Here is a 13,762-nt window from a genome sequence, read left to right as displayed (position 1 = left end):
CAGATCCATGAGGACGCTCTGGGACGCTGCCCTGGGCCGTCCAGCGCACTGGGGATGGATCAGCCCCTGCTCTGCTGATCCTTCCCATCTGCCCCAGGGCCCTTGCAGAGCCCCAGCCATGCTGTTTGCCCCCAGCCTGCCCACGGCCAGCCTGGGGCAGCTCATGGGGCTTTTCTGTGCTGAGCATTGGCCAGGCCGTGTTCTTGAGAGAGCCTGGGGAAGGAGCCTGGAGCCCCCAGGGCCTGGCCTGAGGGGTCAGTGCTGCCCCAGCAGTGCCCATGGCCTGTCCCTGCTGCAGCCCCGGCACTGCCACCCCCAGGGCTGTGCCCGGCCCCAAGAGCACTCAGGCTCTACAGCAACACCAGGGCCACCAGGTCAGCGGGGCAGGGCCATGGCAGCAGCACTGACAACACCAAGTGCTGCTGCTGCTGGGCACAGCTGCTGGGCCAGCACTGATTTGCCCCCAGCTCTGCACACAGACATTGCTGCTGCAGCTCCAGAGAAGAGAACAGAAGGGGCATCTCTGGTGAAAACAATGCTGGGAGATCGTTTAGTTCCTTCAAAGCCATCAAGAAACCAGCTCCTCATTGACGCAGTCTGGGGCCACGGTTAAAGTGGAGGGAAACAAAAGGAGAAATGGCACAAGGAATGACAGTCCTTTGTGGACAATAGGGAAAAAAAAAAAAAACAAAGGAAAAAACACCCACAACCAAACCAACAACAAGTATCAAAGATGATTTTTATTATAAGTATTTTTATTTAAGAAATTGGAAATTGGCGAGCAGTTTAATGTTTCTGAAAAGCATCCAGTCATCAGTCTCCACCCTGCAGCCCTGAGCTCCTGGTTCCTCAGGCTGTAGATGATGGGATTAAGGGCTGGAGACACCACCGAGTACAGAACTGACACTGACAGATCCAGGGATGGGGAAGAGATGGAGGGGGGCTTCAGGTGGGCAAATGCTGCAGTGCTGAGAAACAGGGAGACCACAACCAGGTGAGGGAGGCAGGTGGAAAAGGCTTTGTGCCATCCCTGCTCAGAGGGGATCCTCAGCACGGCCCTGAAGATCTGCACATAGGAGAAAACAATGAACACAAAACAGCAAAAACCAAAACAGACACTAACTGCAATGAGCCCAAATTCCCTGAGATAGGATTTGTAGCAGGAGAGCTTGAGGATCTGGGGAATTTCACAGAAGAACTGGCCCAGGACATTGCCATGGCACAGGGGCAGGGAAAATGTATTGGCTGTGTGCAGCAGTGAGTAGAGAAAGGCACTGGCCCAGGCAGCTGCTGCCATGTGGGCACAAGCTCTGCTGCCCAGGAGGGTCCCGTAGTGCAGGGGTTTGCAGATGGACACGTAGCAGTCGTAGCACATGATGGTCAGGAGGAAATACTCTGCTGAGAGGAAAAACAAAAAGAAAAACACGTGTGCAGCACATCCTGTATAGGAGATGTTCCTGGTGTCCCAGAGGGAATTGTGCATGGCTTTGGGGACAGTGGTGCAGATGGAGCCCAGGTCAGTGAGGGCCAGGTTGAGCAGGAAGAAGAACATGGGCGTGTGCAGGTGGTGGCCGCAGGCTACGGCGCTGATGATGAGGCCGTTGCCCAGGAGGGCAGCCAGGGAGATGCCCAGCAAGAGGCAGAAGTGCAGGAGCTGCAGCTGCCGCGTGTCTGCCAATGCCAGCAGGAGGAAGTGCCTGATGGAGCTGCTGTTGGACATTCCTTCACTCTGGGCATGGTGCACTGTTGAAAAAGACATTGACAAGCTTGGACAGATTTCCTTTTTTATTTCAGGCTTGTGCTCCTTCTGAGTTACTGCTTTACTTTCAGCATTGCACTCAGCCTGAATACTGGGGAGGCCTGAGGGAAAACAGGGCTCCCTGTGCCACAGGGCAGTCAGACCTGCTGGAACCACACAGGTGCCCTTTGTTCATTTAACCTCTCTCTATTTCACCGTGATCACGCTTTAATATTTTTTGAAAAGTGAAGTAGACTTTTTGAATTCTCCAGTTGAATTTTTTTTTTTCCCAAACCCTTCTCTCTTTCCCTATGCACATGAACAGGAAAGGATACCAAGGGCTGGTCTGGCTCTCTGCTGCCTGGAGTTGTGCCTACTGGGAACTGTTTCTCTCTATCCAAGCCTTGTCCCTGCCTGTGCTGCCAGGGCCCAGCCCAGCCCTGGGGTCCCAGCTCTGTCCTGCAGACCCCTCCCAGCACAGGGCACTGCCCAGGTGCATCTCCCTGACAGCAGGGCCTTAAGGGCAGGCCAGACAAACAGAGATGCTGCAAGCCAAGGTGCTGCTGCTGCTGTCTGTAGGGAGAGGAGGCTGAGGAGGCACTTTCTGAGGGAGATCTGAGACACATCTGCTGATGCCCAGGCTAACAGTGCAGGAGTCTCAGTGACACAGGCAAAGCTGACAGCCCATTTCCTTTCCCTTTAGGAGAAAGCTGAGAGCAGCCCTGGCCATGCAGCACCATCTCCAGAGCAGGAGGAATCTGCCCTGATGGGGGTGGCTCCTTCCACCTCCAACTTCTCCCCTGCAGCGTCAATGGGGAGCTGCCAGGCAGGCTGAGAGTTGCCCCTGGCTGGTGGCACATGCTCTAGGCTGGCCAAGAGCCCTGAGGGCTGCAGGAGCTGCTCTGCAAGACAGCCCTGGGCAGCCCTGGCTGCAGCCCCAGCTCAGCCCCTGCAGCTGTCCCTGGCAGCAGGAGCTGTCCTGCCCTGTCCCTGTGATGGTGCCCAGGGCAGCCTCGCTCTGCAGCACATCCTCCTCCTCCTGTGCCACAGAGAAACTCGGAGAGTCCTCCTGACACACCCCCAGGCTATAGGGTGTGCTGGCTTCAGGAGATCCCTCCAGGAGCACAAGGGACATTGCCCTGCACCCACAGACTCACCATGCACAGGGCTGTGAAGATCTTTCCCCAAGTGAAGTCTCAGCTTCATGTCTTCCCAATCCTGATTGCCTTCAGCCTGTCTCTGCCTGGCTCCTGTCCCCTCAGTGCCTGCAGGCAGAGCCCTCAGCCCTGCTGGGCTGGGAGAGGAGCTGGCCCTGGGAAGAGCTGTTCCTTTAAAGCTCAGCAGCACAGACACAGCACAAGGACTTAAATGAGACTCTTGGGGATTTGGTGTTATTTACATCAGAGTCCCTGAGAGAGTGTTCAAAAAACTTCTCAAGAACTCAAAATTAAATTGAAACTCCAAAGTTTTCCAAGTTTTAATGGGTACCACTGAGAGACACAAATGAGAAATTTTCCCCTGGTTCCAGTTAGAGCAGAACACTGGAGGCAGTGATGACAGCTGGGGACAAGCAATGCTAAGGTGTCTCTGGTGCTTAGCACACCTGGATGTGTTTGAGGAATGCCAAGGGCCAAGGCCTGAGCCCCAGCCCCTGGCCAGGCAGATCCTGTCCCTCCCTTCTTGCTCAGGGCTCTTCCTGGGATGGGCACTGGCATGTGGGGATGTGGAATGCCAAGGGCAGGAGCATGGGGCGGCCCCTGCCAGGCTGCTGAGCAGGGACGAGGAGGCAATGAGGCCCCAGGCCTGCAAGGGTCACTTGTCCCCTCGTGGCCTCAGGCCCAGGCCCAGCAGCCATGGCCAAAGTGCTGCCCCAGTTGGCTCTGGCAGGGCTGTCTTGCAGCTGCTGCCCATCCCTGTGCCCTGTGCAGCCCATGCTGTCCCACAGTGTCCCTGCCCTTTGCCTCTGTCCCTGCAGGCTGTCGGCATCCCCCGGCTGCCCCACCTGGCTGGGCCCTTCCTTTGCTGACAGCTCTGCCTCCTGCCTGCCTCTGCCTGCCCACACAGAGCCTGGGGCTGACCCAGAGTCCTTCTGGGAGATGTGTTGTGCCACAGCCCTGCCCTGGGAGGGAAGTTAATCTCTCCTTTCCATTCTGGGTCTTCACAGCTGCACTTGGTGACATTATTTCTATCTCAGGTTCATTTCCACTATGAAGAAGAGGTCTAATATATTTGAATCCACCTTTGTCATCCTCACAGGCTGTTCTTGTTCTGCCCTCAGTCTCCACTGAACCCAGGACTTCCAGTTCCCATACAGTGATCATGTTCTTGGGGCCTCCAAATCCCATCCTGGGAGATCTCTGGGCCTTCTCAAAGGTGCTCAGCCCTGGAGATGTGATTTAAATCCAGGAATGGCTGAGTACATTTTTGCCCAAGATTGTATTGGGGAATATAATACAGAATAATACACTGTATCTTTTAAGTGACTGAGGGCAGATTTAGATTTTCTGTAAGGATGAAATATTTTTTGATGATGGTGGCAGGACACTGGCATAGGCTGCCCTCAGAATTGAAACCCCATCCCTGGATGTGTTTAAGGTCAGGGGCTTTGTACAACCTGAACGAGTGACGGTGTTCCTGGGTAATGGGAGTTTTACCAGAGACTCTTTTGGGTCTCTTCTAACTCAAACCATTTTACATTTCTTTGGTTCTTATATCCCAACTTCTTCTCCACAGGGCTGCAAATACCTATGCACACCCTGCCAGCATTTTAATGTGGCCTAATTCCCAACACTTTCATAAAAAGGAAAGAATTGCCATATTAGGGACATGAGTTGCCATGTTTATGGAGGAATCATTAAAAGCCCCAAAAGTAAAGAAACTGAAAGGAAGGACCAAAATCTCAGTGTGAAAGATTCACCAAGTGGGATATTGGCAGAGACTCTGATGGTGACCTCCCAGCTGAGGATGGGGGTTTCTGAGTATCAGGATGGAAGGTCGCTCCCAGGAGGAGTCCTTGTGCATTTTCCTCCGCCATGGCTCTGCCCTTCCTGATCCAGCAGCTGTGGGGCAGCAGAGCAGGGGCAGTGCAGGGACAGGCCTGGTTCTGACAGGGCTGTTGTGGTTTAGGAATGGTGCTCCCAATTTACTACACCTACTACCAAGACTACGTGTCGCCCCAGATTTATATTCCCACCATTGCCCCCCCACACCACAGGGGCTTTGCCTGGCCTGGCCCTGATTGATCTCAGCCCATGTTCCACAGTCAGGGATAACCTGGAGATGGTGTCCAGGGTTCACCCTTGTGTGGCCAGTCCAGAGCCCCCTGAGGCACTTTGATCCTGGCCGCCCCATCCTCCTGTCTGTTGTTGTGATGCTCTTCAGTGCCCAACTCTTGGGCATGTGAGCATCCACAGGAGGGAGTTTCATAGCCAACTTCTCCCCCAGACAGAGATGTCTTGCCCCAGTCCAGCAGCCCAGCTGGGTTTCCCTCTGTACTCCCAACTGTCCTTTTTCCATGGTTCCAGCCACCCCAGAGAGCATTTCCCACCATCCGTGAGTCACTGCAGAGGTGCAGCGCTGGCCATTTCTCTCGCTCAGAGCTCCAGGGATGGTCCCAGTGCTGCAGTGACTGCAGGAAAGGGGACCCCACAATGGGACATTTCTTGGTCAGATACAGACAGGAAGAGTGACAAACTGTCTGTGACTCGGGTTTTGGCCTCGCAGCCCCTGCCATGGTTTGTAGGGAGCTGCAGTGTGGCTCAGCCCTGGCTGTGCCAGGCAGTGCTGGCCTGGGAGAAGGTGTTGGTGCCAGCCGGCCCAGGGAGCTGCAGCGTGTGGGGAATGAGTTCCTCCTGGCCTCCTGCCCCAGGGTGGCACTGCAGGGCCTCATGGAGCCAAGGGGCCATTGTAGCTCTTCAGGGCTCCATGGAATTAAGGGGACTCTTTGGACATTGTGGGGCCTTGTGGGACTGAGGCCATCGCGACACTTTAGAACCAAGGGGCCACTGTGAAACTACAGGACCTTGTGGAACTGACACTGAAATCACCCAAAAAGAAACTTTCTAACACAGTTTGAGTATCAAAAAGCATTCATTTTTATTGCAGCACTGATCACTTGGAGGATCCTCCCTCCATTCGAGTGCCCCAAACATCATGCAAACAGAGGTTTCATGACACACACAAGTTCCATATTTATGAGCTATAGAGGTTTTATGACACACACAAGTTCCATATTTCTGAGCTATTCCTCTGTGATGCTCTACATCTGGCCTGTAGGCCACACAGTATAAATAATTCCAACTTCATAAGTGATTTATTATATAATTACCTTGCTTATGTAATTCGACCAGTAAGAGCAGACCCAGGCCATTGGAGACTCAGGCTGCTATTGGCTGGTTAGCTGAGTAGTAACTGGCTCAGCCAATGAGGATTACCTTCATGGGCCTTCTTATCTATATAAGGAAGTTAGATCTCAATAAAGCTGCCTGTTGCTGCATGAACACGTACAGTCTAGTCACCTGTCTCCACGGGCAGGAGTTACTCCACTCTCAGACATGCAGAGTGCTGCCAAAACCTGGCACCACTGAGCACCAGGACGGCCTCGCTGGTGCCAGGAAAGCTCAGCAGCACCTTTCTCTCCCAGCAGCATAACACTGGCACAGGCACTGAGCAGCCACAGGCAGCTGACTACAGCTTGGAGACAAAAACCCCAAAACTGGGGGGTTTACAGGGCAGAAAAAATGTGGAGGCACTTTTCTGATGATGCCTACTCTCATCAAGGCTTCATCCAGCAAGAGGAATAGATAAGCTAAACTTATTTCTGGATAAACCGTGTTATTTCCACCCTGAGGCTAGCACAGGAACCAGCAGAGGCCTTTTAGACAGCAAAACATTTTTGCCCATTTTCCCAGGCTGGCTCACGGTCACACCTCACCCATGTGGCTCCAGAGCTCTTGCTGTGTCCCATGGGCAGGTTATCCCTTCACATCTGCTCTCGCAGGCTCCAGTGCCCTCCCGGAGCGCCTCCCTGGCTGTCCCAGCACAGCTCAGCACAGCTCAGCTCGGGGTTCCACACGCGACGGGGCCGGGGCACCTCAGAGCTGCTCCTTCGGGCGGGTCACCGCCATCGGTCATCGGCTGAAGGCCTAAAGAGAGGACAGCAGAAACATCACAAATAAGCCATTAGTTCCATCTGTATTCACAAAGCTCAACAGCAGCGGCCTGCCTTGTGGCAGAGGACAAAAGCCAGCACACCAAGCGAAAGGCTGAGGAATTAATGCTGAACCGCACAGCCGAGTAACATCCCCAGTCCCCCGGCCGAACAGCTAAATAGGAGACAGTGAGTATTTCAGGTGGCGCCTTCCTGCCTTGGAGCCCCGGTCTCCAGCCCCGCTGCCGCCCCCCCCCCCCCTCACCTCATGGCGGCGGTGGCCCCTCATGGCGAGGGAGCTCGGCCCGCCAGAGCCGCTCCTTGCCCTCAAGGCGGCGAGCTGAATGAGCCTGGCCCGCCAGAGCTGCTCTTTGCCCTCATGGCGGCGAGCTGAAGGAGCCCAGCCCGCCAGAGCCACTCCCTGCCCTCATGGGGAGGGAGCCCGGCCCGCCAGAGCCACTCCTGGCCCTCATGGCGGTGAGCTGAAGAAGCCCAGCCCCCCAGAACCGCTTCATCTCCACACGGCGGCTGGGGCAGAAAAGCAGCGGGCCTGGCCACTCTGCCGAGGTGATTCCACAGACACCGCTCGCTTCGGCCGCTCCCCCCGGGGCGGGAAAAAACCCTCGGTAATCAGGCACCGGGAGGGACTTTGAGATCGTCTCGTCCCACTCCCTGCCATGGGCAGGTACACCTTCCACTGTCCCAGGTTGCTCCAGTCCCTGTCCGACCTGGCCTTGGACACTTCCAGCATCCCTGACAGAGCCGGAGCAGGAACACGATCTGTGGAGCTGGGAGAACTGAACTCAAGCAGCGGCTCATGGGAAGCAGAGGGCTGGTGAGCTGCCTCTGTTTGCCCCTGATGTGTCCCACTTCGGGCACAGGAGGTAGAAGTGTCAGCTCAGAAACAGCTGCCAGCAACAAAATTCCAGCCCTGAAATAAGCAGAGAAAAAGCTGTGGTGCTGCCAAGTGCCTTGCTGGGAAAAGCACAATTCCACACCTTCCCTGACCTCCACTGGATGCTGTAACATCAGCCCAGTGCTCTGTGTATCCATGTCTGGGCACAGCAGTGTAACTGTAACTCCCTCGCTGGGGATCCATTCAAAGGAAGTTTTTCTCTGGGCTTTGTGCTCCATTGCGACACTTGAAGGCCTTTCCAGAAAGCCTGGCATCCCTCCCCCATGCTCCTCGTGCTTATGCTCTCAGAGCTCAGCAGTGAACTCAACTGGAGCTGCGCCTTGCCTCAGGCAATCATCCACTCCAGCTCTGTCTTCTTCAAATGTTTCATGGTCTATTTTCAGCCCAAGCAGGCAGCTATTCTTCCTGAATGTGGGGTGCTCCTCTCCAGCTCAGCCTGATCCTGCCTTGTCCTGGGAAGCTCTGGGCTCGTTGTGCCCAGGACACTGCTGTGTGCAGGGACAGAGGCTGGTGCTGAGCAGAAGGAGCTCGGTGCTTCCCCTGTCACTGATGAACCTGGTGAGGAACAGGTTTCCCAGCTATGCCCAGTGCAGCACAGCAAAACCTGTCTGGGGGAGAGACAGGTAAGAGCAGACACAGAACACTTCATGCTCTTGTTCCTGGGGGTCTCGCTGCCCATGGCCAAGGGCACCTCATTTGTGAGCTTTGGATGAAGAGCATCAAACCAGATGAAACACAGCAGAGCAGCTCTGCTATGGGGGTGAAGCCCTTTTCTGTCACAGGAATGTGCTCTCTGCATTAGCTGCAGCCAGTCCCTGTTGTTCATCTTGGCTTGCTGACCACTAAACAGAGCCTCCTTTTCTCCTGCAAGTGTCGTGGCAAGGCCTGAAAGGACTGAGATGCTTTGTTCCAAGCCAGATTAGAGATATGAGTTACTACAAAACAAAAGCCCAGCAAGCCTCCTGGAGAGTTCCTCTAGTCTAGACACAGCCTCCCCTGAGCTCTCTGCATCCCAGCACAGCCCTGCAGCTTGTGTTCAAAGCAACTCAACTGGCTCCAGAAGCCTGGGTAACCTCTGTCGAGTGAATGTTCAGTTGCAGCATAAAGGAGGAATCACATCTGAGTGATTTTGCTCCCATAAATTAGCAGGATGGGTTAAACCAGGACATGAGCACTGTCTGCTGGCACAGTGCATCCACTCAAGAGATCTGCACTGGCATGGAGCTGTAGTGCTTCAAAAGACGTGTGCTCCAAGCCTGGGGTGGGACATCCCCCATGTAGCTGATGTCTGCAGCTCCTGTGGCAGCAAGAGAGATCCTTTACTGTCACCTCAGCCCTGAACACACCCGTGCCCAGGGCTCACTGCCTGCCCCCCGTCACTGCTCAGCTCTGGCACTGCAGGGCTGGTACTGTGATCCTTCTGTACCAATCAGATTTTGGCTCAACACCATTTGGCCACACTGTCAGTCACTGGAGAAAAAGACAGAGTAGTACCGTGGGAAGAGGAAGAAAATTCAGTAAACCTATGGAAGAAAAGATCTGTGGATGTACATCATCATTTACCATGGTGGTCACCTCCAGCCCCACAGCCAAGCATGTTCAGGCTTTGGTGAGAAGAACTTTTATCCCCCTGGTGTCTGTCATGGCTGGGGCCTGTGATGATGACACCTCATGGGTGTTGGTGCTTGCACTGCCCTGTGAGTGACACCAGCCTTGCTTGGCTCCCACACTGCAGAAGGCAGGGCAGCCATGGCCTCGATGGTGCCTTTTCCTCTTTGAGGTGCTGCACCCAGGTCAGGGATACCCCACACATGAGCACAGACTGGGAGAAGAGCTCATTGACCAGCAAAGAAGGGCTTGGAGGATATAATGGATGAAAAGCTGGACATGAGCCCACAGTGGCAGCCCAGAAACTCCCCTGTGCTGGGCTGCACCCACAGAGGAGTGGGCAGCAGGTGAGGGGGGGATGGTCCCCCTCTATTCTGCCCTTGTGAGATACCCTTGCAGAGCTGCTCCAGCATCAGAAGGACCTGGAGCTGTTGGAGCAAGTCCAGAGAGGCCATGGAGATGCTCCCAGGATTGGAGCCCCTCTGCCATGGAGCCAGGCTAGGAGAGCTGGGGGTGCTCACCTGGACAAAAGAAGGCTCCAGGGAGAGCTCAGAGCCCCTTCCAGGGCCTAAAGGGGCTCCAGGAGAGCTGGGGAGGGACTGGGGACAAGGGATGGAGGGACAGGACACAGGGAATGGCTCCCACTGCCAGAGGGCAGGGATGGATGGGATATTGGGAATCAGGAATTGTTCCCTGTGAGGGTGGACAGGCCCTGGCAGGGTGCCCAGAGCAGCTGTGGCTGCCCCTGGATCCCTGGCAGTGCCCATGGCCAGGCTGGACATTGGGGCTGGGAGCAGCCTGGGACAGTGGGAGGTGTCCCTGCCATGGCAGGGAGAGGAATAAAATTATTTTTATGGTCTCTTCTGACCCAACCCATTCTGTAATTCCATCATCTCCTCTGCCTCCACAGAGGGGCCATTTCCACTTCCCCACTGCCATCACAAGATGGCATTCCAGACCTAAAAGCTGAGCTGGCTCAGCTGATACTTGGAGATCTTTTCCAGGCCCTGGGGTGTCCAACCCCAGAAGAAGCTGTGGATTTAACCCTGCCTGCTGAGCTCTTCTGCCAGGCCTCAGCCCTGACACTGCCTTTTAATCACATCCTTTAACGCCAGGGCTGTGTTTTAATCAGCTGCACTGAAACACTGCTGCCGTTACTGTGTAACCTCTGATCCATCTAATTGCACTGATTTAAGCCAGTTACAGCTTTGACAGTGAATGTCATGCAGAGCACTTTAATCTTCACCTGCAATACCTCGGGCTCTTGCAGGGCCTCCTCGGCCTCCAAGGACACGCTGCTAATGAGACCGAGCCAGGATGTAGTTTAAGACATGGACAAAGGGCGCCAAGGGCAAATCATGAGCAAAATGAATCTGACTCATTTTGTTACAAAGCAGTGTTGAAGGTAGAGCTGCTTTTCTTTGCCTGAGAACGATTTGGGAGAGTAGTGAGAATAATTTTTTTCAATAATTTATAACTTCAAAATAATAACAAAAAAAAAAAGAGAGAGAAAAATCATTCTTAGATATGTTTTTTAAAAAGAAAGCTTATTTTGAGTTAGGTGCATAAAGCACTGGTGCAGTGTGTTATCCCCTGTGTCTGCTCCCACGTGTGAGTGGGTGCTCCAGGCTTCACCCACCAGTTGCTCCCTGCAGGAAGAACCCATGATCCAACCATCTCCTTCCCTGGCCAAGGGCCTGCAGCCTCCCACCGGGGCTTGGTGCCGTGTCCTGGGTGCCAGCTCTGCCAGCACAGCTCCCCGGGGGTGGTAGTGGGGCAGGATCTGCTGCTTAGCTGCCTCGGAGGCTGGGGCTGGCTGTGTCCCTCTGGGCAGCTCAGGAAAGGCTGCTCCGGCTGCTCCTTGCAGGGAGCTGGAGCAGCAACCTCACTTGATCGGGGGAAAGAGCAGTCAGGAAAGGTGACATAACCCCGATCAGGCTGCCAGAGGGGTGGTGCAGCAGCAGCAAGGGCAGTGCCACTCTGGATGTGGCTGGGCAGGAGTGTGCCCTGCCTGTGGGACCCTGCCTGTGGGACCCTGCAGCCCCTCTGAACATTCACTCTTGCCTGGGTCTCCTGGCCCTGTCAGAGCTTGCTGGTTTTGTTGTTCAAAATGCCCTCGGGCAGCTCGAGGAGCCCGTGCAGTTCCCTCTGTTCTGGGCTGAAACTGCTGCACAGCAATTCCTTTTTCCATTTCATCTCTGGCAGAGCCCTTGAGCTTTGCTCCCTTCCTCTTCCACCCTGCTCTCGTCCTTCTGGGCTTCTCCTTGGCCCAGTCTCCTTCCCTGGTGTCCCCTTCTGCTCCCAGCTCCTATTTAACCCCCATCTTTTCTGTCCTCTCCTTCAGTGCTCCTAGCCAGAGGACAGATCACAAACCACAAGCTCTGCTATTCATCTACCAGATCCCAAGCCACTGTCTCAGTGTGATAAAGGTGATCTGCTAATCGTGTGGAGAGGATCCCCCAGGATGCAAACCCCTGCTGGGATCTGTGGCAATTCCATGGCATCAGCCACAGGGTCAAACGTACAAGGGGGGGGTTGCAGCTGCCTTGCTCGAGTGTGGGCACCACAATCAGCCTGCCTCAGGAATTGAGACCTGCACAAGGCCCACCAAACATACCTGTGTCCTTCCAGTGCCCCACCAGGTCTCCTGGCAGCAAGGAATTTGCTTTAGTTCTGTGAGTTTTATAAAGCCTGACTCAAATCCCAGGGATTTCAGGCAGTGCTGACACGCAGAGTGGGGTGGTGTGAGCACAGCCCTGGGGTCAGGTGCTGGGGCAGATGGGTGGGCACATCAACATCAACCCAATGTTTTAGAGCAGAGCTAACTAGGAACAGCTTATTCCATTAAGAAAAAAAGAAAACCAATAATCATTCTTAATTAGGACAGAAACCTCCAGATAGGCTTTTTTAAAGAAAATGCCTAAAAATACCATTTTTGCTTTGATTTGAAAAATATTTTTTGCTCTTCAGACTGTAAAACAATTTGAATTGATGATGCATTTCACAGCAAAAATACATCCCTTTTCATCTTGAAAATGCTGAAATGAGTTGTTACAAAATTTTCAACATTTACCCCCTTTCTCAAAAAACAAAATTTTTAATTTAGATGAAATATTTTTTTTTTCCTAATGGAAACTCTTGATTACATTTTTACCCAACAGTTCTAATTAGAATTAACAATTATAGCTGATTCTTGGTGGGGTGATAAACAGCTGGACTGCACAGCCCTCTCCACTCTGGGACTTCCAAACAAGCCCCAGCCCTGGCAGTTTAGCCTTCTGCAACATTTTAGACTTGTCTAGTCACTGGAATTTATTTTTCTTTCTTTTTTTCCCACTTTTTCTCCTCTGAGGGTTAGATTTTACCAGTGCAGCATCTCTAACAGTCAGGGAACTTCACAGTGAGTTGAGATCGCATTGATTTCTCAAGGAAGAAGCCGCATACTAATTTTTCCTGTTTTCCTCCCTTGAGGAACACAGGTAACAGCTCCAGGAAGGCAGCTGGGTTTGTAGATATTATGTTTACCCACTGGCTGACAGGGAATTCTGAGGTCTGTGGGACCATCATGGGACACAAGGAGACTTTGGCTGGTCTGGTGCAAGGCTGGATTTGCTGAGAAAGAATGTGGGATTAAAGCAGAACAGGTTAAACCTGAGAGAAGCATCAGGTGAAGATCAGGGGATGGATCAGTCCATGCTATGCTGCCAGAGCTTCCCCCTGCCTCCAGGATGATCCTCACAATCCAGCTCTGTAGGGCGAGGAAAGGAACACTGGAGCAGCGAATGAAGAGGAAATGACTGTGGTGGAGGGGAAGGGAAGATGTCAGAGTCTGCTCTTAAACCCCCAAACCCTCTATTCCAGGCACCGAGGCAAGTTTGTCCAGCCTTTGCAGGCAACCTCCAGAGAGCCAAGAGGCACTGGGACATCCTCTTTCAGGGGACTGGTGTCCCCAGTGCCGCTGTCACTCCTGGACTGCCATGTCCAGTGCTTTTCATGGCTGTTCATCCCTGGGCTGGCTCCACGCTGTTAATGGCTGATCTCTCCCTGGAAACAAGCCCATGGCCTTTGCCTGTCCCACCTCGCCCCTCCCACTCCCCTGCCAAACAGTTATTACCTTCTTGGAAAAACCTGAGATAGTATTAAACGAGAGGGAGGTTTTCATACACAAATGTCCCTGTGATTAATGGATTAAGAGATTCTGTGCAAATTAAAGCCTTTCTTCATACTTTGCACATCCAGCTCTTCAGCTGTTGTTCTTTCCCTTCTAGTCCTTTACAGAAGTCCCTGTGGGCCTTGCTTGCCCCATTCCTTTTGCTGCAGTTTTCTCCCCACAGTGACCCAGGGATTTCCC

At 53.6% G+C, this 13,762-nt stretch overlaps 1 protein-coding gene across 1 annotated transcript; it reads right to left on the bottom strand.

Annotated features, from left to right (window-relative positions):
- Positions 1-568: 568 nt before the first annotated feature.
- On the bottom strand, positions 569-1,720 carry LOC128946206 (olfactory receptor 14A16-like). The gene is made up of 2 exons (XM_054290087.1): positions 784-1,720; positions 569-597 (listed from the first exon to the last, which is right to left on the bottom strand). The coding sequence occupies exons 1-2, from the start codon at positions 1,718-1,720 to the stop codon at positions 569-571; spliced, it is 966 nt and encodes a 321-aa protein (XP_054146062.1).
- Positions 1,721-13,762: the final 12,042 nt, after the last annotated feature.

Source organism: Melozone crissalis, unplaced genomic scaffold (genome assembly GCF_028551555.1).
Source record: "Melozone crissalis strain CALT ecotype California unplaced genomic scaffold, PUWL_Pcris_2 ptg000079l_1, whole genome shotgun sequence".
Classification (NCBI taxonomy): Eukaryota; Metazoa; Chordata; class Aves; order Passeriformes; family Passerellidae; genus Melozone; species Melozone crissalis.
Note: the sequence above shows the minus strand (reverse complement) of the source record. Positions and strands in the feature narration are given on the sequence as shown.

What these genes read in the sequence shown, in the direction of transcription:
- LOC128946206 (XM_054290087.1), bottom strand. Translation starts at nt 1,720, where the DNA reads ATGTCCAACAGCAGCTCCATCAGGCACTTCCTCCTGCTGGCATTGGCA. An exon ending in CTTTTCAGAAACATTAAACT is followed by an intron (nt 598 to 783) that starts GCTCGCCAATTT and finishes CCGTGGCCCCAG; the next exon opens with ACTGCGTCAATGAGGAGCTG.